Genomic DNA, 22841 nt, shown 5'->3' on the forward strand with positions numbered 1-22841 from the left:
TTCTTAGTCTGTACTCCAGCAGGACTATATTATGTGTAAAGTCAGGGAAACTCATTCCTTGGAGAGGTTCTTCCCAGTCTGTGATCTCATGTTCCACAATAGTTTGGACAGAGGACCTACTCACAATCATGTATTTTTTAAAACAGAATTATGTACATTTCACTTCATCTATTCTTTACCTTTTTTTTCTTTTCCTGTGAATGTGCTAAAACAACTGAATCTTCAAGCTAGGCTTTTAGCTCAGAGGCAAATGACTTTTCTGAAGTCAAGAGCCAGTCTTGCCTGACGGATAGACAGAACACTGAATTGAAAAGCCCTGTGTGATTCAGAAGAGGGTTTCAAAGGTCTCAAAAGGATTTAGGTGACAGCAACATCAGTAAAGAATAATTTGGTGGAGAAAAGGGGATGTCTGAATTTTACTGTGAGCTCTCTGTCATCCAGAGGGACCCCTTTAAGAGGAGTTCTAAATGTTATCTATTTGAAACAGGAGAGAAGGAGAGCAGCTGCAAATGCTCAGGTTGGTTATAACTTTCCCTTATAAGGCACCAAAGAACTTTTATTTCCTTGATTGCCATCTAGTGGAAAGTGTGCTGTCTGCATTGCATCATTCCTAGCAGCATTTCCATTATGGAGCTCACTGAGCTGTGCAGGCCATTGCACCACTGAAACAAGGGCAGCTGAGATTGTGCATGTCTATTTTGTAGAGCACAGCAGGGACTTGCTAAGTCAGGTGCAGACTGGAAATTTTGTTGCTGAGAACTTCACCTTCCACCAACATCACTAAATACTGCTAAGAATAGGTGAGGTGTCAGGATGTGGAAGGGTTCAGGTCATAACCTGGACATCTCTCAAGGCACAAGTTATTCACAGAGGGCAATTAATGTGCAAATGGCCCCACTACCCTCGGATAGAAGCCAAACTTTGGGTCAATATTAATATTTCTAAGGCGTATTTTTTTTCCCTCAGGACAATTCATTTTGTACATTAAATTTGTGCTATTGTAGAAGGTTGTATCAACTATGTTGTGTTGCTGAAGCAAACGGGGCTATATTGTGAAAAAATGCCATTGATTTTCTCAGCTGACAATTTGAGCTGATCTGTAGAGTTTCTAGGGTATTATGAGACTCTGTAGGATGTTCTTGGAAAATATATTGAAATGCCAAATCGGATTCCTGCAAAGTACCAGAATAATTCATTTTGAAGAGTGTCCATTCATTGGAGACACCAGAATGCTGGTGCATTGAGGGTTGCATTTGGCCTGACCCTGATTTCTGTGGTATTTTTACTTTTTTCAAAATTTCAATGGCTTTCCTTCAAGAATTTGTTTAGATGACCCACACTCAGTCCTTAAGGAAGCAGCTAAGGATCACAAACTTGTTCCAGACCTCCTTATATTGAAGTCCCACCAGTGCAAAGCCTTTAGTCACCAAATTGGTGTATCCATGCCATGTGCTTGTGTCCTCCTGTTTCTTCCTCTCTCATCAGCAACCTTTTACTTGCTTTCCTTCTTGAGAAGGACAAGACTTCTCTTGCTGCCATCCTGATGTGCTTCGTGCAGCCTTATCAAAATCTTTGCTGAAGAAATGCTTGTTGTTTGTGACCTTGTGATTGGAAAGCCACCAAAACTCACTCTTGAAGCCTTGATAAATTATGAGTATCAGCAGCCCCTACACAGTACTGCTGACAGTTAGCCTCAGTACTGAAGCAAAGTGATTCCCTTTTGCCTTTAAATGCAAATGTATGCCCAGTATTTTTAGAAGTTTCCCAGATCAGGTCCATAAATGGAAGCTTTTTACAACTCTTTTTGTCATTAAATTGCATTCACACCAATGAAAAGAATTGTTGGGTCCTGCCTACTAATAAAGGAAATTTATATTTATGACTCCTTTTTTGTTAAATGTTATCTTTTTCTGTATGGGAAAAACAGCACTCAAAGAAAATTGAAAATTCTTGTGAAAAACCATTGTTAATATTTTTTCTTCCTCCTTTTTCTTATTTTTAAATAAAGATATGCAGAGCCTCGAGAAATTGCTGAGAGAAGCAATAATATATGGACAGCCTCGCACCCACAGAGCATGGAGAAAAATTATCATCCTCGTGGAGGGCATTTACAGGTATGTTTATGTTGTAGAAAGATGAGTATTCTATAATTTCTGAGTACAGAATAATGAATTAAGTGGGGCAAACTCTGACTCTGGGTATCTGAGGGAAATCTTAATGAGTGCAAGTTACAATAACATTCTGTGATCTCATAAATATGTTGATTTCCATTATGACAACCTGAACCTTGTGTCCTGTAGCTCCAGTTAGATCCTGTGTATTGTTCTGAATGTCAATTTAGCAAATTGTAGAGTGGAAGATGTATTGAGAGCAAGACAGATAAGGTGATGTATGTTGTGACAGATGTGATAAAGTTTGTGGTGATGCCTAAAGAGGCTGCCTAGAACAGAGGTTAGACAGTGTTAAAGGAATAAAATAGGTATTTATTAAAAGGCCTTTAAAGGATACACCTGGGGCAGTACAAGAGCCTGGCCATGGCTCCACCCAAGATGGACACAAGATGGACAGCCAGTCACAGGTTTTCACACTTCTATAAATTTTGGTCCATTTACATATTGGGGCTAGTTGTCTAGTTAGAGCTTCAGGTTATGAAGTCCCATCCTCCCAGATTGCTCTCCTCAATTTGCTGTCGTTTATACTTTATGGGCCTGAAGCTGTAATGGTGTCTTTGGCTCTCAGGCTGAAAAACAATTGTTTTGTCTGACTTAACTGTGAAGAGAACTTGCTAACAATTTATATGTAGTTCAGAGTTACATATTAATGCAGTACAGAGCCTGGAAAATAAGAAAGATAAAATTTGAGGCATCAGTGGAGCTATGGTTGGTGAGGAGTTCTACTGAGTGAGTAATCTGAGAACTAACTTTCTGGAGTTTGTTATGGGTAGGCAGATCAAAAGACAACTATGCAGAACTGATTAAGCTCTGCATGCCAGTTCTTGCCCAGCTGTTTAAATCTTAAATCTCAACCTAAACTTAAGTCATATCAGCACCTTCATCTTTTTAGTAACTTGTGCTGGATCTAATAGACTCACACTTCAACAGGAAAATTGAAAGACTGGCTTTCAAAGAATTATATAGTGGTATTTAACATTGCCCTGGTCCCTGGAGGAATTCAAATGAGAGAAGTGCCTTTGAAAACCTATCTGATAATAGCAGCATCAGTAATGCAATATAATTATAGAGCACCTCAGTCAGATAGCTATGGTGTGGTGCAGCTTACACTCAACCAGAAAGTCAAACTGTCCTTGGAGTTGAGCAGCAGAGCAGTGGCACCAGCCAGGCTCACCATCCTGGGCTTCATCCTGTCAACTGCTCCAGTCATTGGAAGGAAAAGGTCATTGGGAAGGCAGCCAGGGGGCTCGTGGAGGGGAGCCACTGGTGGGCAGGAGTTGGAGAAGGGAAAGGCAGGAAGGGCTGAAGAAGCAGGGGCTGGACAGTAAGAGGGTTTGCAGGAATATAGGCAAGGCCACTGAGGGAGATGGGAGACAGGAGATGGGGGAGCAGGACAGGGGTGGTTTGGGGAGTAGCAACACCTGCACCAGAGAGAAGGAAACCAGAACCACTCATTCACAGGACATGACAGGGTTTATAAAAGTGGCATTAAAATTTTATATGTAGGGATTGTATCATGTGTTGCTGAAATACAGCCAGTGTAGATGGGCAGTCACTTATGCCATTTTACTGCAAAATGCTGGCACAGCTTCACCAATTAGCTTTTTTTTTGAAAGAAATTTTTTATGATCTCATGTCATCACAACTTCATAGCTGTCAGTTCTTTCTTTTTGTCTAACGTTTTCCATCTGCAAAGAGACCAAATCGGTACTTATCTAAACACCTGTCACTCAGAGGTGAACCTGGTCGGCAGCAGATCAGCTGGTGCAAGGCAGGCTGAACGTGTCCTTTCAACCAGAATAAACAGAGCAAAACTACAAATAAACATCCCTTGGCACTACTAAAAGAAACCTCGGATTTAAGGACTTTGATCGTGCAGAAATTAAGTGGACCACCAACATTTTACTGACAAATGTTCCTATTGGTCACCTGGCTGGCAGAAAAGGCTCCAGCTGCTGAGCTTTGTTCACTTTTAACTCCTTTACCCTGAATATTGACCACTAGGGAACAAGAAGGTAGACTGGTAACACTGAGGGATGGATCAGTCCATGCAGTGGGATGAAACCACTGTCAACTATTTAGCTTTACTTACTTATAACTGTATTTCCACATTTCTTTTCAGTGTAGAGTTTTCTTTTGCTGTAGTTTTGCAGTTCATTCTCAAACAAGATTTAATTTTCAAAAGTTCTGAGAAGCTTCTGTTGGAATGTTGAAAAAAAAAGCACATTACATGTCAGAGTACCTACTAAAAGGAACCATAAAGTTCCTTCGGCTCTATAAAGGCTAAATAATGTTAAGACCACTCATGCCCTGAGTGTCTATGCTTCTGAAAGGCATAACATAAAAGAAAAACAAAGCTCGGCTCTCTTAATAGTCTCTTGTTGGAAACTATCCCTAGCAGTAGCTAAGCTGGTTGGTTAGTTAGTTGTTTTCACAGTTTCAGCAGATCAGAAATTATAGACCATGGTTTGGTTGTGAAGCAAACTTGCTGTGACTGGAGGGTGAATGCCACCAGGTGCCACTGCACTGTGTCCCTGCCACCGCTGCCAGCACACGCACACGCACAGCCAGGCGATTCCTGCAGCACTGCCAGGAGCAGGCTCACAGCACAGCCCGGGCAGTCCAAGCCAGTTGGTAGCTAAGAACATTGCAAAAACAAAAAAAAAAAAAAAAAAAAAAAAAAAAAAAAAAAAAAAAAAAAAAAAAAAAAAAAAAAAAAAAAAACACCAGAGAAGGACAGAGTAGAAATTCTCTTACTCTTTTCATGTGTATATTCTTTCCTTTCTTGGCTCAGGGCTTTTGAAAGACTAAAATTTTCCAGCCCCATATTGGCTAATGGTAGTTTTTTTGAAGCTTTGCCAAATGTCAAATTAACATTCATCAAGAGGATTTAAGAGGACTTAGAATGTAGTTAATGTATTCTTCTTACAATAATTAATAGTGCTTTTTATTTTATTCTCTAAGTTATGCTTCAGGGACATAGAATTTAAATAACATGGTCAGAGCAATTCTCCAAGTTAAAATATCTTGATTTGCAAGTTTGGCTTGGCCAGTTTTTACAGAAATGGTTTTTCCAAAGATGTAAAAGAAAACACCAAGCTTTCTTTCTTTAAAAAAATATCGTTGTATGGGACACCATAGTCTTAGTGTGGTGAAGTTCAAGGTATGGAAAGAAATTTGCCTTCCGTTTCCATTAGGAGTACCTTCAAGTGTTTACACTGTGCATAAGCCTGGATTTACTAGCTGGCAAAATTTGAAAAGGGTCATTGTTAGCCAACATGAGCATTTCTGTAAATCAGACTTGTGTTTGAAACCATAAACCACAGATTTTGCTTGATTACAACTGAAGGCAGAATTGGCCTCTTTACTTGGGAAGCACTCAAGCTACATGTCAAATAAATAGCATTAAGTACATGTTTGTTTGCTTTTAATGTCTGTATTATCTTAAAAAGAAAAAAAAAATCAGCAAAAGTAAATGTAACTCCCAGTGAAAGCTGGTTGTCAACTTGAACCAGCCTAGCAGCAAATATATTCCATTTGTATTCCAAACTGAGGGAGACCATCTAGCCATCAATCTTGACTCCAAAAAGCATGAACAAGTTTTGGCAGTGACCTGGGCACAAGTTAAATTGACTTGCTAATTCATATTTTTATTATTTGAATTCCAGCTAATGTTTTCCTTGGCTTCTACCATTTCCAGTTCAGGATTAATCAGTTACTATGTTCTTAGATGCATATTTACTTAGGAGTCAGATAGGCGAAGGCCCAAGGCTGGAGTTATGGGGCATCAGAAATTGATCAAAACAGATTGGTTTTCATTTGTTTTTTCCTTACTTTTAGTTTAATTTGTTTATTTTCCCTTCCAGCTAAGAAATTAGCTCTGATCAGTTAGATATTGTCCAATGCTTTTTCACGTGTATTAGAAGTTCCTTGAGAATAAATGCCAAAAGTGTAGGAAATCTAGCAGGGTTATTTTTTATTTCCTGGGATCAAGTGACTGGACTTCCAGAAAAGAATGAGGTAACATTTAATGTCTTTGGCCAAAAACCAGCATTAAAGGTTAACATTTCTATAATTTCAGAGTTGAAATGGAGTTGTATTTGAGGGCAGGGTTGAAAGATTTCCTTAAAATTATTGCTCTAAACTATAAAACAGAGTGTTGTATGAATGTACAAGGTTTATGTAAGAAAACAGTACCTAAAGTAACTGTTAAAGTGGAATATATATCTCTTGTGGGTAGCAGGCCATGAAAGGAGGGATTTTTCCCAATTACAAACTGGCCTGAAAGGGAAACAGACAAACTCTTCAAATGTTGAAAGGATAGTGATACTCTAGGGCATGTTTGGAGATGAAGTAGATAAGAGGTGGAATATTTGTAAATTAGTTTTCCTTACAGGAAAAAATAAAGAAAAAAAAGAAATAAAAAGCAGGAAAAAGGAAACTGTGAGGTAGAAACCTCTTTTCCCAAGAAGTTTCAAGATAAACTGGGCAAAAAAAATCAGTATTGTGTCAAGGGCAAGCCTGTGTTCCAAGTGAAGTGACCATCACAAGCACATACCCCCTGTCTCTCAGAGCTCCTGGATCCACAATTCATCAGCTGCATCAGGAAGAACATCGATGGTTTGATGGGGATTGAATCAAGTTTCAAACCGGAGTGTTCTAAGAAATTGGGATTATCTCCTCGCATCTGGAAGTTGGTTCAAACTGGGAGTGTACTAATCCAAGGTTTTGTGCCTGTCCACCACACAAGGGAGATGAGGGTCAGTTGCAATCTAGAAGCTTTCCATCCCTAGCCACCAAGCTAGGAATATGTGCTACAAAGCACTGTGTAATACCACTTAATGAGAACACCTGGTCTGGGCAGAGACAGCTTGAGTTCATCTGCATCTGGGGTTTTTTAGTATGACCTGTGTGTTTGAGCAGATCTGGAAGCAGATCAATACATTTGTACACAAAGCTAAGTGGCCCAGACAGAGTGAGACAGAAGCAGTACATTTCACTTCTGGCTCTTTGGTTTAAGCTCACTTGACATAAACATTCAGTAAACTTTCCATTTGGGCTACCCAAGGGCTTATATGAAGTGAGCTTTATCTTGAAGCAATTCTAGACAGAGTGGTGTGTGTATCACTAACCACCTCCCAGGGTCAAAAGAGAGACCAAGACCAGAGCAGGCAGCAAAACAGTTGTCATCTCTGCCATCAGGAGGGCTGAGACCTATTGGAATGGCAGCACAGAGCACAGACGTTACTCCAGCAGCACTTTATCTGTTCCATGGATACTTCAAGGCCACATTAGGACCTCTGTCAACTATTGCATCTATGTCATCCAGCATCTTTCAAAAGCAGTAGATCAAAATTGAAACTGAATACAAGTGCCTTGTTTTGCTAAGCAGATTAGAGTTCCAAGAGAAATCACCTACTTATATGAGAAAGTTTTCATTAAATCTTCTAAATGGTTAAATCTTGCATCAGCCACGTACCAGCTCCATGTATTCTGGGATTCAGCACAACTTTCCTTCCATTATGTGAATATGCAGTATTTTTAATTTACCATTTTTTACTCTTCTGGAAGTTAAACGCTGTCTCTCCTGCCTGAATTTCCTTGAGCCACTAAGCCTGATGAAGACCATATAAATGTGGAAAAATTATTATTATCCTTTTCTGCCTGGCTGGTGTGCCCAAACGTGGGTGGAGAGTGGGATTGCAGTTTGCAGAGGTGCTCCTTGGCCCTCCCTACAGACCATGCAGACACAGCTGAGTGCTGCCAAGCCCAGCACGTACAATGGTGCACATCCAAGCACACCCAGTGGCTTCATGTCATTTTAGCTGACTAATGCTCTGACTCTGGGCTATGTAGGGACTGTGGGCTCTGCCCTTGTATTCACTAGGAAAATAGCTGTGGTTGTTTAAGTTGCTTCTCCCCCAGCTGTCAAGTGCCATTTGGGAAAAGTGAGAAAGCCCAGTCCTTAGGAGCTTGCAGAACAAGCCCACCCTTCTTTGCTGCAAGGGACCATGTTGCCAGCACAGTCCCACAGCTGCCTCTTTTATGGGTGGGCAAGACAGAAGGACAAGATTTGCCAGCAGTCACCAACAGCCAAAAATATGCTTCCAGGCACACACAGCCAGCCTCTCTCAACCTCCCAGTGTGAACAGCACAGGCAAGCCTTGTCCTTGGCTACTCCCCCATGCTGTTACATTAATGGAGACTTGCCTTTGGGCAGGTCTCCTCAAAAACTGGAGACCAGTTTCCAAGCTTACTCAGGAGACTAAAGGATGAAGAAGGACTAAAATTGTCAGAAATTTCCCAAGTGCTAGAAGCACATCGTGCTCCTTTTATGGTGCCAAACTTCCAGCTGCACAGTACAAGTGAAGTGGCAAAAAAAGCAGCTTTGTCCAGGATCCAAAAGTTTCCAAGACACTATTGATTGCACTTCTCTTTTGTACTTACTTGTACATTTGGGACCAAAGTCGCTGTTTCTGGTCATCTGAAACTCATTGCATTTGCAAGTGGATACACCTCAGCTGTGGGTCTTAGCCACAGAGCCCTGGTTTTCCTGGCATGCAGCACACTGACATTGTGCTTGATAGGAAGCTTTTACCTTTTAAAGACCTGCTTACTAGAGGTAGTGGAAGAGAAGACAATTAACTCATTATTAAATGAATACTGAGTGCATCTGAGCATATCCAAGCATAGCAGTAGTCATCTCACAAAGGTTTTCAAGATACAAGTGTTCACAGCAATACTTTGTGCATGTCATCTTTATGGGATCAGAGAGCATTTCTTATTTATCTCCCCACACTTTCATTGTGCTGGACATCTCCACTGTGCCTTCTCATTTACTGGCATGACTGCCAACAGTGCAAAAGATTTATCATCTCATTTCTATAAATCTCAGTACACCATTAGCCACGGAATCATGGAACAGTTGGGTTGGAAGGGACCTGAATACTCACCTTGTTCCAACCCCGCTTGCCATGGACAGGGACATGTTCCACTAAACCAGGTTGCTCAGAACCCCATCCAACCTGGCCTAGAACACTGTCAGATATGGGGCATCCATCACTTCTCTGGGCAACCTCTGCCAGTTCCAAATATTTTCCTTCATGGCTGTAAGAAAGTAAAAAGAATAGGAATGGAAACTTTTTTCCTTTTGATTACTAGGTATCAGGCTACATTTCCTAAAAAGTATGTATCGAAGCAAAAATTGGCAAGACTGGCTTTCAGTTGCCTGTTTTAATCCCTGATTCTGTGAAGACTGGGAATGCTTAGAGTTTATGGCACAAGCTGTGGTTTTCATATGGCCCATCTCCATTGTATGTTGGACCCAATTCCTCTGCACCAGGTGAATTTGCTCTAGACATGTTATGCCCAAACATTGCCACAGTAGCTGATGATGAAGTAAGAAAGGACCAGAGTGAATTACAGCAGTTCTTTATAATATTTGTTTTGTAGAAATGAGCTGTAATGTGCTGCTTAGGGTAAGTATTTCCAACTTGTTTTACACCTTTCCTTCTCTCCTCTGACATTATGACAATTCACCAACATTTAAAGACTTTTTGATTAGTTTTGAATGTTTGAATTCTAAAACAGTTTACCTGTTTTGTACTCACCTGCAAATGGGAATGGGTTGCAAGTTTTCTTTGGCTTGTAAGTAAAAATTCAGATTCCAGGAGGACTTCCGTGGAACAAGGCAATTAATAACTATAATTTCTGCCAGTACAGTAAAGAGTGGAGGGTTTGTTGTTCACCCCTGGTTCTCTCCATGTGCAGCATGGAAGGGTCCATCGTGCGCCTGCCGGAGATTGTCTCCTTGAAGAACAAATACAAAGCCTACCTCTACTTGGACGAAGCTCACAGCATTGGTGCAGTGGGAACAACGGGCCGAGGAGTTGTGGAATACTTCGGAATGAGTCCTGATGATGTTGACGTATTAATGGGAACATTCACAAAGAGCTTTGGAGCAGCTGGAGGATATATAGCTGGCAAAAAGGTAAAAGGAAATCATAAACTATTTCACATCAAGGGTGTGGGAGCTGCTTTTGTATGATGTATGATATATTTCAGTATCTTTTTGAACAGACTGCTTAACACCAGCACTGTTGTAAAGTTAGCATCATTTTTGCCTGGATCCCAAATGCACATCAAGCAGTCAGACTTTCTTATTTTTGTCTTGGGTTCGTATTATGTAATTTGCTTGAGTTGGGTTATTCTGTGCCACCCTGATGATTGTTGTTTGTCTTGGAAATGTTTGGGCATGTTGTGGTTGGCTAATACACTTCCCTACATTAATTTGCATGTGGATTGCTCATTAGTTTGTTTCACATTTGTAAACAGTGTGTGGAGCAATACTGAGAGATTAAAACCACAGTTTCATCCACTGATAATAAAATTCCTAAAGAGTTGTGGATTGACATAGTTGCATTTTTTAGGAGAATGGAGAAAGAGGCTACTGGGAGCTTTTTGCAATAGTAAATTCTGTGTCCTCAATTGCTCCACATACATTAAGAAAACAATCTTTTGCCAACAACAGATGTCAACAAAAAGTAGAGCTGAGCTTTCTTTAACTGGGGGTGTAGAAGAGAAAGCATGATCAGCACCATTGTGAAATGTCACTGGTTTTGTTGCTTGACAGAGAGATCAAATGGTTGCTGATTATTTTCTCTTTTCATACCCAGCTGAATGTATTTTTAAGCAGTCTGCTGAATGAGTGGGAAGCCTGTTTAGACAGCCCATATGGTTGTTGTCAGGATAATACTAATAAGTGTAGCCTTACAGTAGAATGAAAGGGCTATAAGAAAGTATAAACCACGTATTTCTTACTGTCTTTTTTGGGTTTGCCCCTGGAGATCTTAAAACTATGTGTCACAATATATCAAGAATCCATTTTCTTTGTTTCCTTGGCTTCCTGAATTATATCTGTAGGTTTATTTCTTACTAAAAACAATGTGGGTAATGTAGCTAGGAAGTATAAAAATATTAGACCTGTGAAAACTAGTCCCATGTAATTTATTCTCTAATCCTTGGGAGGTTTTAAACTGAAAACAGGTCACTATTTTCACGCCTGTGTGTATCACTAAGTTCTGCCTCAGGCTTCTCAGCCTTGGAAGGCTGCTCACCCATTCACCCGCTTACATTCCTTTCTGCAGCCAAAAACTCACAGTGGCGCTGTTTATTTTGCATCAGCTGGAGCAAAGAAGCCTTCTTAGCTTTTAACCAAACCCTTAGGAATACAACTGCAATATGGCCAGGCACAATCTGTGTAAATCTTTATCCTCAGCACTTGAGTTGCTGCATAGACTCATACACTATTTTGGTAGTGATTTGTGTTACTTTCACTGGATTTGGTATTTTTTCTGATGATCATTTTTTTAACAAAGTCAGTTTTTAAGTAGGCCTTATCCCTTTCTCACTAACATGCATTCAGCTTTTAGTGTGCTGTTACTCTGATATTTTGCACTAGGAGATATACGTTGTTATAACAATGATGATCTTAGTAGGATCTGAATTCCTACTGCACACCTGGATTCAGGAGAGTTACTGGTGTTTTAGACATGCCTACAGTATATCAATGGCTTTTCTAAGAGGACAGATTGTGTTCATAGTTATTGCGTTCTTAGGAAATGTTAGAGCAATTGCACCAACTCTGACATAACTGTCCCTGCCACACTGATTGAAAGCTCTGATTGAAAATTTTTGTGCTTGTAGACAAAGATAGATCCCAGTAAGGTTTCTTTTCCTGGGCTAGGTCATCTGGCAGAGGACCTGTACTGATGTCATATAGCCTTTGTTTCATTACCAGAGGGGAACTGAGCAGCATTATTTTAAGTGCAGCTGTTCATTGGTCTTGAAATTATTTTGGCTCCTTTATAATAAGTCTTAGCACAGAAGTAAACATATTCTATTCTAAACTTTTGTTTCAGCTGTAATTGCCCCACTTAAATGGTAAAGCATTTGCACCTGCCTGATGTTTCTTCAGGCCATGCATTAACAGTGGCAGCCAAGAATGCGATCCAGTAGCTGGTGAAACATCCTATTCCTTTTGCGCATTCCCACTCCTGCAGTAGTTAAGAGGGAGATCTGCTGTTTGGCCAGCTCAAAGCTCATTCATGCTTTGTTTTGCTTCTGTAAGGGCCTTGTGGACTTTTTACGAACTCATTCTCACAGTGCTGTATACGCCACATCTATGTGTCCTGCTGTAGCAGAGCAAATCATCAGGGCAATGAAATGTCTCATGGGACTGGATGGGACTACACAAGGTAAGCCTCCTTCCTTCCTTCACTCATTTCAGCTGCTACCAGGGCATCTCTCTGGGTATGGGTATTGTTTGCACAAGCAAAACGTCATTCAGCAGCAAAGGAGTATTGTAATGGCAGGGCAAAAGAAATACTTCTTATTGTCAAATTAATACCCAAATCTTCGTACTTCTAGGTGGTGTTGACCCTGGGTTTTTTTCCACGCTCACCCACGTGCAGCTGGGATGGAAATATTTTGGAGTCCTGGTTGTATTGCTAGAAATGAGTTGCCAGCCCATCCTGCTTTGCAGTAACAAATAGAAATACATGGATTTCCCTTGGAGTACGTTGTCTGACTTTGTAGTAGGGTTCATAAAGACATGCCTTCATTTATGGACTAGGTGTTGTCAGTTTAGCTTTGTTCTAAGTGTGAACCTTCAAAATGGCAAGCAGTGCAAGCATGGTGCAACATTTCAGAACAGGTATTGTATGTTAAATAATAGTATGAGAAAATTATTGTAATAATTCCTACCTCACTCAGGCATCAATTATGGTGTCTTGAGTAGTTTTGTACTACATTTTTGTCCCAAGAGAATTGACTACTTTGTGTCCTTATGAAAAATTAGGTGTAATTTTGTTCATCTCTTGAAGTTGCAGATGCAGCTCTGAAGTTGATGTCCAGTCCTCTGTGTGACGTTTTATCCTCTGTGTAATACCTTTTATTTGTCACAAGACAACTGTGACATACGTATCTGTTACTGCTTCAAAGCAATGCTGATACGTGTTTGGTGTCCTAGGACTTAAATCCCAATATGGAGAAAAAGTGATTGAATTTGTGTAGGTTTTTTTTTCAGGAATTCCTGAGTGTCATTATATTCTTTAACATGCAGCTGAAGATACAGATTCTGCTCTGAATTGTAATCTCTTTTATACTGATCCAGCAGTGCTGTTTTCTCTGATTTTGTCTGAGACTAACAGAATTAATTCTGTATTAGTCCTCCCTGATAGATATGACTGGGATAAGGTGGGAATGAATGAGATAAAGGGTAGATGACAGCAAGTGAGATAATGCTCTGTACTACCTTACCCTAGGGGGCTGTTTCAAACCATGATAGATACAAGGCTATTAAGGCATTAATCGCAGTGTTTGGATGAGGCCAGAATTTACAAGACCCAGAGTCCAGAAGGAGGGATGGAGAATCCACTCCCAGTGCCAAATTCTGCTGAGTGCAAGGACAAAAGGCAGCAAAACCCCAGCACGGTGCACGGGCGGTGAAGAAGCGATGCTTTTGTCATTTTGGCGGAGAAGCCGGAGCATTAAAATCTGCTTCCAGCTTGAAATTCGGAAGGTTCTGGTCTGTGTATGTTTGGTGTAAGAGACCATCTCTAACATCTTTCTCAAGGGTAGCCCGGGGCCACGGCTGGTGCCTGCCGTGAGAGGGCGGTCTGACACTGAGCCTGCCCGGCACTCGCTGGCTCAGCGCTCACAGATGCTGCAAGCAAAACACAAAACATGCAGAGCATTTCCAGGCCTCCAAAGCCTGGTAAAAATGCTCTTCAGCTAGCGTGATTCTTCATGCAGTTCAGTGCAGGGTAAGAGGAGAGCTGGGTTCAAGATGGAGTCTTTTAGGATGGGCGAGTCTGACTTAGGGCTAGGAGTTTGAAGCATTTTCTCTTCAACAAGCAGTGTTGTTTAATGATACAGTGTTTGGATTCCTGCACAAAGTAAGAGCTTATTAAGTTTTCTGCAAATCCGTTAGGAAATAAATTAGTCTTCTGTCAGTTTTTTAAAAATTGTCTTGTAATATGAAATGCAAATGAGTAGAAAAATTAATAATCATATATCACAACTTAGACCATTGCTCAAAGGCTGGCTAGCTAGCTGGCTGTGATGTGTAAAAATGTTTCTTGTCCTTCTGAGCCAGACTCATTATTTTAGTCTTTTGGGTTTTCTTTCATGTGGACCTCCCTTCATTAGGCTGTCTTGTGGACTACAAAAAAACCCCACAACCCAAAATACAGGAAAAAAATGCTATGCTGGACTACACTGCAATGTGTTGCTTTGGCATCAGAGAGAGGAAGGTGGTGGCTTAGAAAGAAGCGAGGAACAGAAGGGAGAAAGCACTGTCTCTCCTTAAATATTTTTGATTCCAAGGACAATGACCTTGGCAGAGTTCGTTTGGCCCACTGCCATAGAGGGTGGTGAATCCTACACACGACGTGAGCTGTGGAGCAGAGAAGTTTCAAGTAAACTGAAGTTGCCACAGGGTAGTATTGACCATGTGTTGTCTGGAAGCCTCTCAGATCCATAGAAGGATCCATAAATAATGGATAATAAAAATAAACTTCCATAGAAGGAGTTTATTTTGCAATTAATTTCAAATGGCATTCTCTTCCCACCGGATGATTTGGGAGATCCTTTTTAAGGAGATGTCCACCAGTGGCTTATCCTTCAGAGGTCATTTCTCTGGGAGAGTGAGCCTTGCACAAATCACTGGGAATGTTTTAGACAATAATGAAATTCGAGTTTGCTAAAAAGTTCCATGTGAATTAGAGAGTGCTTGTTGGAAACAGGATGAAATAAGGGGACAATAAATATGCTAACTCAGCATGTTCTTATGTCTGAATTTTTTGATTCCATGGCAGATGAATAGATGACTGAAGAGAAGGAAGACTGATTCGGTCATTTAAGTTGCTGCTCAGAAAAATCCGTGTTTTTTAGTCTTCTTTATTTTCCTAGATATAAGACTATTACAGTTCCTTGAATTTCTTACTAGTTATTCTCCGCTAATTTGTTAGGCTGATTCTAGCTGATTTAGAAATGACTAGCACAGATAAAATTATATAGTAGGTAATGCCAGAGCCCAGAAGTGCAGATACTGCTTGTGTATCCTAATGGGTATCCAACTGATTGATCTTCCATGTTTTCTTCCTTTATTTTCAATTAGTAAGAATATGGTTGTTTGGAAAAGGAATCAGGATCTGCATTTCCAGGACAGGATCAGTATAGGGGATTCCTGACTGCAGGGTATGAATAGATGTTTATGGGCCCAGGGGTACTGCTTCATCACAAGGAAAGAACAGGTTAGCACCTTCAGAGTAATTCTGTGAAATCTAAACTGTTCGGCTGGAAATTACCCACAGCCAGTGTCTGTTCCATGCTGAAAGGTGAAAACATATGGGTATATCCCACATCAGTATTTGTGATAGCTGTGAGACATGATAATGTGACTGGGAGGATACTGCAGAGCCCACAGCCAGCTATTACAGCTTCATTTATTTTGCCATGTTTTCTGTGGTGACTCAAGAAAATAAAGGGCAAGAAATTCTAAATTAGAAGAAGGTAGTAGCTCCCTCAAAACTGATATAGCATTATTCATCCCAGGAAAGAGGAACAGGTTGAGGTCAATATTACCAGTATTTCTTGAGCAACTATATCCAAAGAATCAGAAACTGACTACAAAAGATGCAAATGTGAAATAAAAATTTTAGTGGAGTGGAAGTCCTGTTTTTTCTCAGTGCATGTTTTACAGAACTCTGAAAATCGATGTCTTGTAGAACAAAACACATTTGTTCTAGTACCATAACATCATAGATACTTTCACAGTTCCTATAATAGAGTTGTTCAAAAGTATGTGAACTTCTGGCAGCTGTAATCCTTCTAGTAATGTCATAAAGCAGCAAGTTCCACAGTTCAGCTTATGTAGTCTATTAAATAAATAAATTATTTTATCCTTCTTAACCCTTTGTGTCCTTTTCATCTCAATTGTGTCTCTGCTCATTTATTAGGAAATATGGGAAGCAGAAGGCCCCGTGGCATTTACTCTTTATAATTCATAATATAGATATTCTTTATGTGTTCTCTTTGTGGCTTCTCATTATACCACTGGAGGTACCTCAGGAAACTCAGCAGCTGCCTTAGTGGTTTTATCCCATGATGAGGCTAGAATTGACTCAGAGTGTTTGGACCCAACACAAATTTGCAAGTACACTTACTTGCATGCAACACAGCCCCTCCAGCTGTGACCTCAGACCTTTTCTTCCTCCCCCCTTTCTGCATGAGAATACCAAAAGCATATTTTTACACTTAAATTTGATAGGTAAAAAATAGAACCACTAGGCAGGCAGACAGTGAAGACTGCTGGGAAGTCCAAAGCAATTTTTTTGATGAGTAATAATAGATTGTACTGGTGTAAAAAGCAAATTGAAGCACTTATAAAGGAAACATTTTTTCTGTTTAATGATGCCAAACAATAATTCACCAACAGCAGTGGGAATTTTTCATGTTTTTATGGGATATGGAAACATTTAAAAGCTTGTCCTCTGGAATCTACTAGAAAAATATTTTTTGTTAAAAGGTAATTCCTGAAGTTGCTCAGATTGTGTTTCTTTAAAATGTTCATTTACTTTGCCATTTGTGCTGATTTGTTTATCTATTTACAACTAGTAGTTTTCATTTGTATTTTTAGCAAACTCTTGTATTCTTGCATTTGGGCTCATTCAGATTGTGAGAAACGGCAGAATACTGCTTTCTGTTTTGGTTTAGCATTAAAGAAATTGTCTTTAAGAAGTTCCTTTTTAAGATATTTCCACTGGCCTCAGATTTTTTTGTATAACTAAAAGACCAGCTTCTTAAAATCAGTTTCCAACATTTTCCTCTGCTACCTGTCCCCAGTAGTCTTTTGAAAACATTAGTTTTGCTTTGTTAAGATCCTCTGGAAATTCAGAAACCTTAGTTCCACATCACTATGACTTGACATAAACCAACACTGGTGCAAGGGAAGTTCAGTCTTGTCCTCAGTTTCTCCTTCCCCTGCCTATCCCCTTACTCATGCCCTTTCTTCTACACCAGTGTGAGTGTTTGTGCAACCATGCAATGAATTGAATCACAGCACTGATGGAGCTGAAAAATAACCAACCCTCCCACAAATGGGCAGCCTACACCCAGACTGGATCCCAGAGCCAATCTGCCACATGGCTCCAGGAATCCCAGTGTCAGGACTTGAGCAGCTGGAGCTGAGAGGAGCGATCCATTTTGCAGCAACATAAATCTGTGCCAAACTGGGCTGATCATGAAACTATCGCTGTAAGCTTTAAATCTGACTTCGTGATGGATCCCTTGGGCCTCCTCAAAACAGCTTGCAGAATCAGTCATGCTAAAGCCTATCCTTTTCAAATTCTCATTTTGCTGCTTCATTCTGAGGGGATTGTTTCACTTAGGTCCTTAGCAAGCAGAACGCTTGAACCCTGGCCTAATTTTAAGTTAATATTCCCAGTAAGTGCGTTATATTTAAAGCCTTTAAGTACATTTATTCCCTGTTTGCACAGCACTGGCTGCATGACTAGGGCTCCCACTCACGACAACAGGGAAGATATTAGTAATGATAACATTCTGCCGCAATTATTTGTCTAAGCTGAACATCACAGATGTTCTCCCGGAAGTGGATGATGAAACAGAGCTAAATTCTGACATCTTTGCTAAAAATGAGTGAGATATGCTGTTCTAGTGGGGACACCTGCCAAGTGATCCACCTGCCACAGGACATCCAATGTATCCATGGAGAGTCAGTTGACCTGAACAAGCTTTGGACAGAAGAGCTTTGGACTAATAGTGTTTGCAGTGATTTACAAGGTCTCTGAGGATTAATCGAATTCTACCTCATTTGCAGTCACTTTCCTCATACTCGAAGTTAAACCAGTGCAGTAGTCCTCTAGGAGACCCTGCCCATGGATGGATGTTCCCTGTACCCTGACATAAGCATCAGCTGCAGGCAGAGGAGGGATGTAAGACCTGGATGTGACCTGCAGCCTGTCCCCTAGCGGTGGAAGCTCTTCTTTCCTCAGAGACAGCAGCAGGCAGCTCCATGTCACAGTCCCCTTTCCAGGGTGTCTTTCTTGTCGGGAAGGGATGAGGATTCCTCCTGTGCTGCAGATGCTGCTGGCGCTGCAGTGCCTGAGGCATCCAGCTCTGTTCTTAGCCTGGTGAGCACAAAGCAGGGAAGCGCCCCGTTCCTCAGAAACACCTAATGGGATGCAGATGGAGCACCCTGTGCACTGGCTGGACCCACTCTGTGATTAATCACCTGTGCTGGGAGTAAAGAGGGTTCAGCCACGCCTGGCTGCCCTGTCCCTGCATTGTATATCTGAATATAGGCAAGGTGCAGATCTGACTCATTCGAGAAATAAAGTAAAAATGACCGAACCTTTACAGTTTTTCTCCTTTCTGTTTCAACTGAAATTGCCATTTTTCTTCCCTTAATCTTCTCTGAAAAGTGTTTTGAGGCAGTTTGCAGTTAAAATAAGTCCTTAAGGGATTATTTAGCAGCTGAATTAAGTTGAAATTACTAGATTTCTAGTTAGCATTTGATTGCAAATGTCTTCACTTCTCCCCAGTTCATAGCAAAGCTATGTTTTATGAGGATTGTTTTATCTGAGAAAATATTTCCTTTTAGGCACCCTAGTTTTATAGTATTCTATTTGTGATTTAATGCACATGGAGGTACGTGTGTTATTCTTATAATGGAGCCAGAGGAAAAAAATTAAAATCTGTCCATCTACAATAGTTTAGTGGGAAAGAGCTATTGTTTTCCAGGGTTTTTGCAGCCTATGGAAGATTGCTTTTTCCTATCTAGTTGTGAGTACAGGAAGGCATGGAGTTGAGTGCTTCATCCAAGGAACACTGACACGGGTATGTAAAAAGCTCAATTGTTCAACTAATTATCTAGAAAGACTCCATGAAACAACAGCTGGAGAAGATTAAAGCAGGTGGATCTGTGTCTTGAAGAGTCCATGGCATGCCAAGAACCAGTACAGTGTGGGGTTATCTTTCTTGGCATGGGTTCAGGAAAAATAGCTCTCCTTCACCTTCTATACCTGAGATCTTGATATGAAAGGCTACAGTTTGTTTATTCCTCTTTCCAGTAGACTGAGTCGCAGCTTCCAAGAGTAGGAGCCTACAGGAAGAGTTCAAAGGTGGAATGTTTGTACAGGAATTGAACACAGGCAGCTCCTCTGCTTACGAGCATTTTGCAGGAGGCAAAAGCAGACATCTCTGGAAGAGAAAACAAAGCTTTGTTTTAGAGAGCTGATACTTTTGCTGCCTCTTTTGCTGCCAGGATTAGGTCCTCAGCTGTCATGAGCAGCAAAGTTTTGTTGAAGTGCACAGAGCTATGCCAGGTGAAGCCAGCCTAAGATCAGGCCCTTGGACATGTAGTTAGGATGCCTTCCTGATGTCAGGTGCCCTGAAAATGTGTGACAAAGCTGCTAAGTCTGTTACTCCAAGTGGCTCTCTTAAAAAGCTTGTTGCTTCAAAAAATTGTGAGCAAGCTACTACATTTTATTATTTCTCTCTCTCTCTTGCCTTCTTTTTATATTTTTCTTTCAACTAAACCATATTAATTTTGAGCTGTAAGGCTTTCTAAAAGCCTGCATAAATTAATGAGCTAAAGCCAGCAGTATGCAATGATGCGTATCACATAAAAATATAATCAGCATTTTTCCCCGAATTGCAGACACCTTAGAACTTTGCAGTAAACCAAATATTTTTAAAGTGGTGCAACCAAATGAAAACTCTAAATTTGCCAGCAGAAGGTAGATGGCTGATGCAGTAAATCTGTTTTTCTTGTACCATCCAGGCAATTAATCCTTTATATTAGAAAAATCCCCATAAACCAGCTGTGTGTGTTCCCAGCAGCATGAAGATAACTTGTGAAATTTGGGAATTGTTTATTGTTTACTTTTCTCTCTTTCTGTCCTTTCTTAATTCAGCCAATAAGAAGATATAGAGCATTTAATAAAGTCATTCTCAGCCTTAGCTGAATACTCTGGAGCATTAGTGTGCTTTTTTTTTTAAAATAGAGGAGGGTTGGTTTTCTCTGTCCAAACTGTTTTTTCCAAACATATGCTGTGTTGTGGTTCACATATTTCATGGAATATAACTCTCTGGATATGCTGCATGCTGTGCTATAAGCTCTTTGCATAGACTATAAATCCTCAAGGATTTTACAAAATAAGAATTTTGTAACACATAATTTACTGTCTAGGGACCCAATTCTCTAACTAGTCCCATACAGGTAAATTCTTACACTTACAAGATGCAGCCATATTCTTTTAGCTCAAGGGTCTTTTCAGCAGATTTTCACTCAATAAATTATAAAGGATGCAAGATCCCAGCCTCGGGAATCAAAGAAAATGCTTTATAAATGTGATGCTTTTAGTTAAACATCCCAAGTGAATTTGGACTAAGACCTGATGCTAAACAGAATTCATCACTCTTAATCTGTAGCATGGGAGGGGGGGGAAATCAGGCCGATGAGACAAAAATAAACATTTTGCTTAGATCTGCCTCCTTATCTTGACATTGGAAGGTCCCATAAAAGAATGAAAAAGAGTGTTGAAATACAGCTACAAATTTTAATGGCTTTATTGCTCTTATTGGGACAGCATATAAGAAGTCTGCGTATATGATGTGTGTCTGTGGTCTTTGACCACAAAACTTAACATGAGAAAGGAAAGTGTTGACATTTGGTAAAGAAATAGGTTCCTCCCAGCCACCCACCCACAAATACAGTGTGTGTAGCAATTGTCTCCTAATGTGCTTTTTTCCCCCCTCCAGATATATGTGAGTGCTCTGATTTTTTATTCAGCTCTTCAATGCATCCCTGCAAATGAAATTAGTATTCTGGGATGTTGCTAAAACATTCAAGTGGCTCTTTTGCATCAGCACTGGCTGGCTTGAAATGTGCTCCATAGGGAGTCTTGAAAGGGGGGATCTCACATCACAAACGGTTGAGGATGTAGAATCAGGAAAGGAATATTAGAAAAGGAAGAGGTGTTTGACTTTTGGGGGTTTGCCTGAACCTCCTCTTTCAACTCTAAAGTTTCTTTAGCTGGAGTCTAAATATCCAGCACCAAAAATAAGTAGAGACAAAACTTTCAACTCTGGATTCTGCGCATATGGTTTGATAAATAGCAAGCACCACAGGCTGGAATCCTGCATGGCTCACATTGTGTTTCCAGCTCTGTGGTAAACACATGAATAGAAAGGAGAAGGCAGCAAGTCTTAAGCTGCACTCTCCGAGAACATCTGCATTTATGAAAAACTTTCCCTAATTGAAAATCTAGTAGTTTCAAATGCTTTCCAGCTGAGAGTTTGGAAACTAGCTCAGGGGCTGCTAAGATAGCAAGAAACAGCAGTGGCTTTCAGCCCCCAGTTCAGGTTACTCCCCCACCCTCCTCCTCATAATTTGGACATTGAAGAGGTACTAATAACATCTTTACAATTTCTAACAAGGAGAAAAGTCTCTTTATAAACGTCCAGCACATTATTCTGTAGTTCTCTAACTCCCTGCCCTTCCCACCATCTTCCCTTCCCTTCCCTTCCCTTCCCTTCCCTTCCCTTCCCTTCCCTTCCCTTCCCTTCCCTTCCCTTCCCTTCCCTTCCCTTCCCTTCCCTTCCCTTTCTTCTTCTTCTTCTTCCTCCTCTTCTTCCTCCTCCTCCTCCTCCTCCTCCTCCTCCTCCTCCTCCTCCTCCTCCTCCTCCCCCCTTCTTCCTGTTTCTTTGAGATCTACTACACCAAAAATATTTTTGGAAATACCACAGACTATTGTTTTTATTAGTGACTGGAAAGCTTTGTAGTAGGATGCTTTTGTGTTTCATTTGTTTTCCTTGCTCTGACACAGCTGTTTTTGCTTTAGCAGCATTAGAGAGATGGTTAAACTATTTGTGTCCTTTCCTAACCCAGCAGATCTCTTCCACTGAGTGCTTTAAACTGAGTTACTGAGACTGTAAGTAACAGGTTGTCTGCGTGAGCAGTTTTGTGTGTAAAGTTACAAATGCACTGTTTTTATGAGATCTTTTAATTTGTTCAAGCAAAATACCGATCACTGTGAAGCAAGTCCCAGTCTCCCTATAAATTTCTTAGCCAGAACACTGACAGAACCTTGATTCGGGAAGATACAGAGCAAATGAAGTAGTAGATCTTGTTCAAACCTACACATGCTCAGAAATACTAATGCAAAAAAGGTTCATGTAGGTGTGGTGATCCTCACTTCAGCCAAAAAGAAAAAGGAAGAAAAGCCAGAGCAGATGGTGGGGGCAGAATGTGGTCTGAGGACAAATCTGCCAAAGGTGGCATGTAGCTGCTACAAATGCCTTACTGGCCACTGTGGTTACACAGAGCAAGACGAGGAATAAGGAAATGGGCATCCAGTCAGACAATGGTGACAGCAGAAAGTGGTAAATGAAGAATGAAGTGAACGAAATAAAAAGTAAAATGAAAACATAAATGGAGAGTGAGAATATAACGCATCTGTGCAAAGGCAAAGGGAAAAGCAAAGGGAGCAGAGGATATGAGTTGCACTGGAGGTTTCAGTCTTCATGTCTGGTGACATAATATAAATGATATTGAAAGTATGGGCTGATGAGCAGCAGGAAAAT

At 40.5% G+C, this 22841-nt stretch overlaps 1 protein-coding gene across 1 annotated transcript in view; it reads left to right on the forward strand.

Moving 5' to 3' along the window:
- SPTLC3 (serine palmitoyltransferase long chain base subunit 3) overlaps nt 1–22841 on the forward strand; it is a 77988-nt gene that overhangs the window by 50428 nt on the left and 4719 nt on the right. The window contains exons 7-9 of the mRNA XM_062489391.1: nt 2009–2114; nt 9942–10161; nt 12301–12427. Of these exons, the coding sequence (XP_062345375.1) occupies nt 2009–2114; nt 9942–10161; nt 12301–12427 (453 nt within the window). The remainder of the gene's footprint in view (nt 1–2008; nt 2115–9941; nt 10162–12300; nt 12428–22841) is intronic.

This window comes from Cinclus cinclus, chromosome 3, assembly GCF_963662255.1.
Source record: "Cinclus cinclus chromosome 3, bCinCin1.1, whole genome shotgun sequence".
Taxonomy (NCBI): domain Eukaryota; kingdom Metazoa; phylum Chordata; class Aves; order Passeriformes; family Cinclidae; genus Cinclus; species Cinclus cinclus.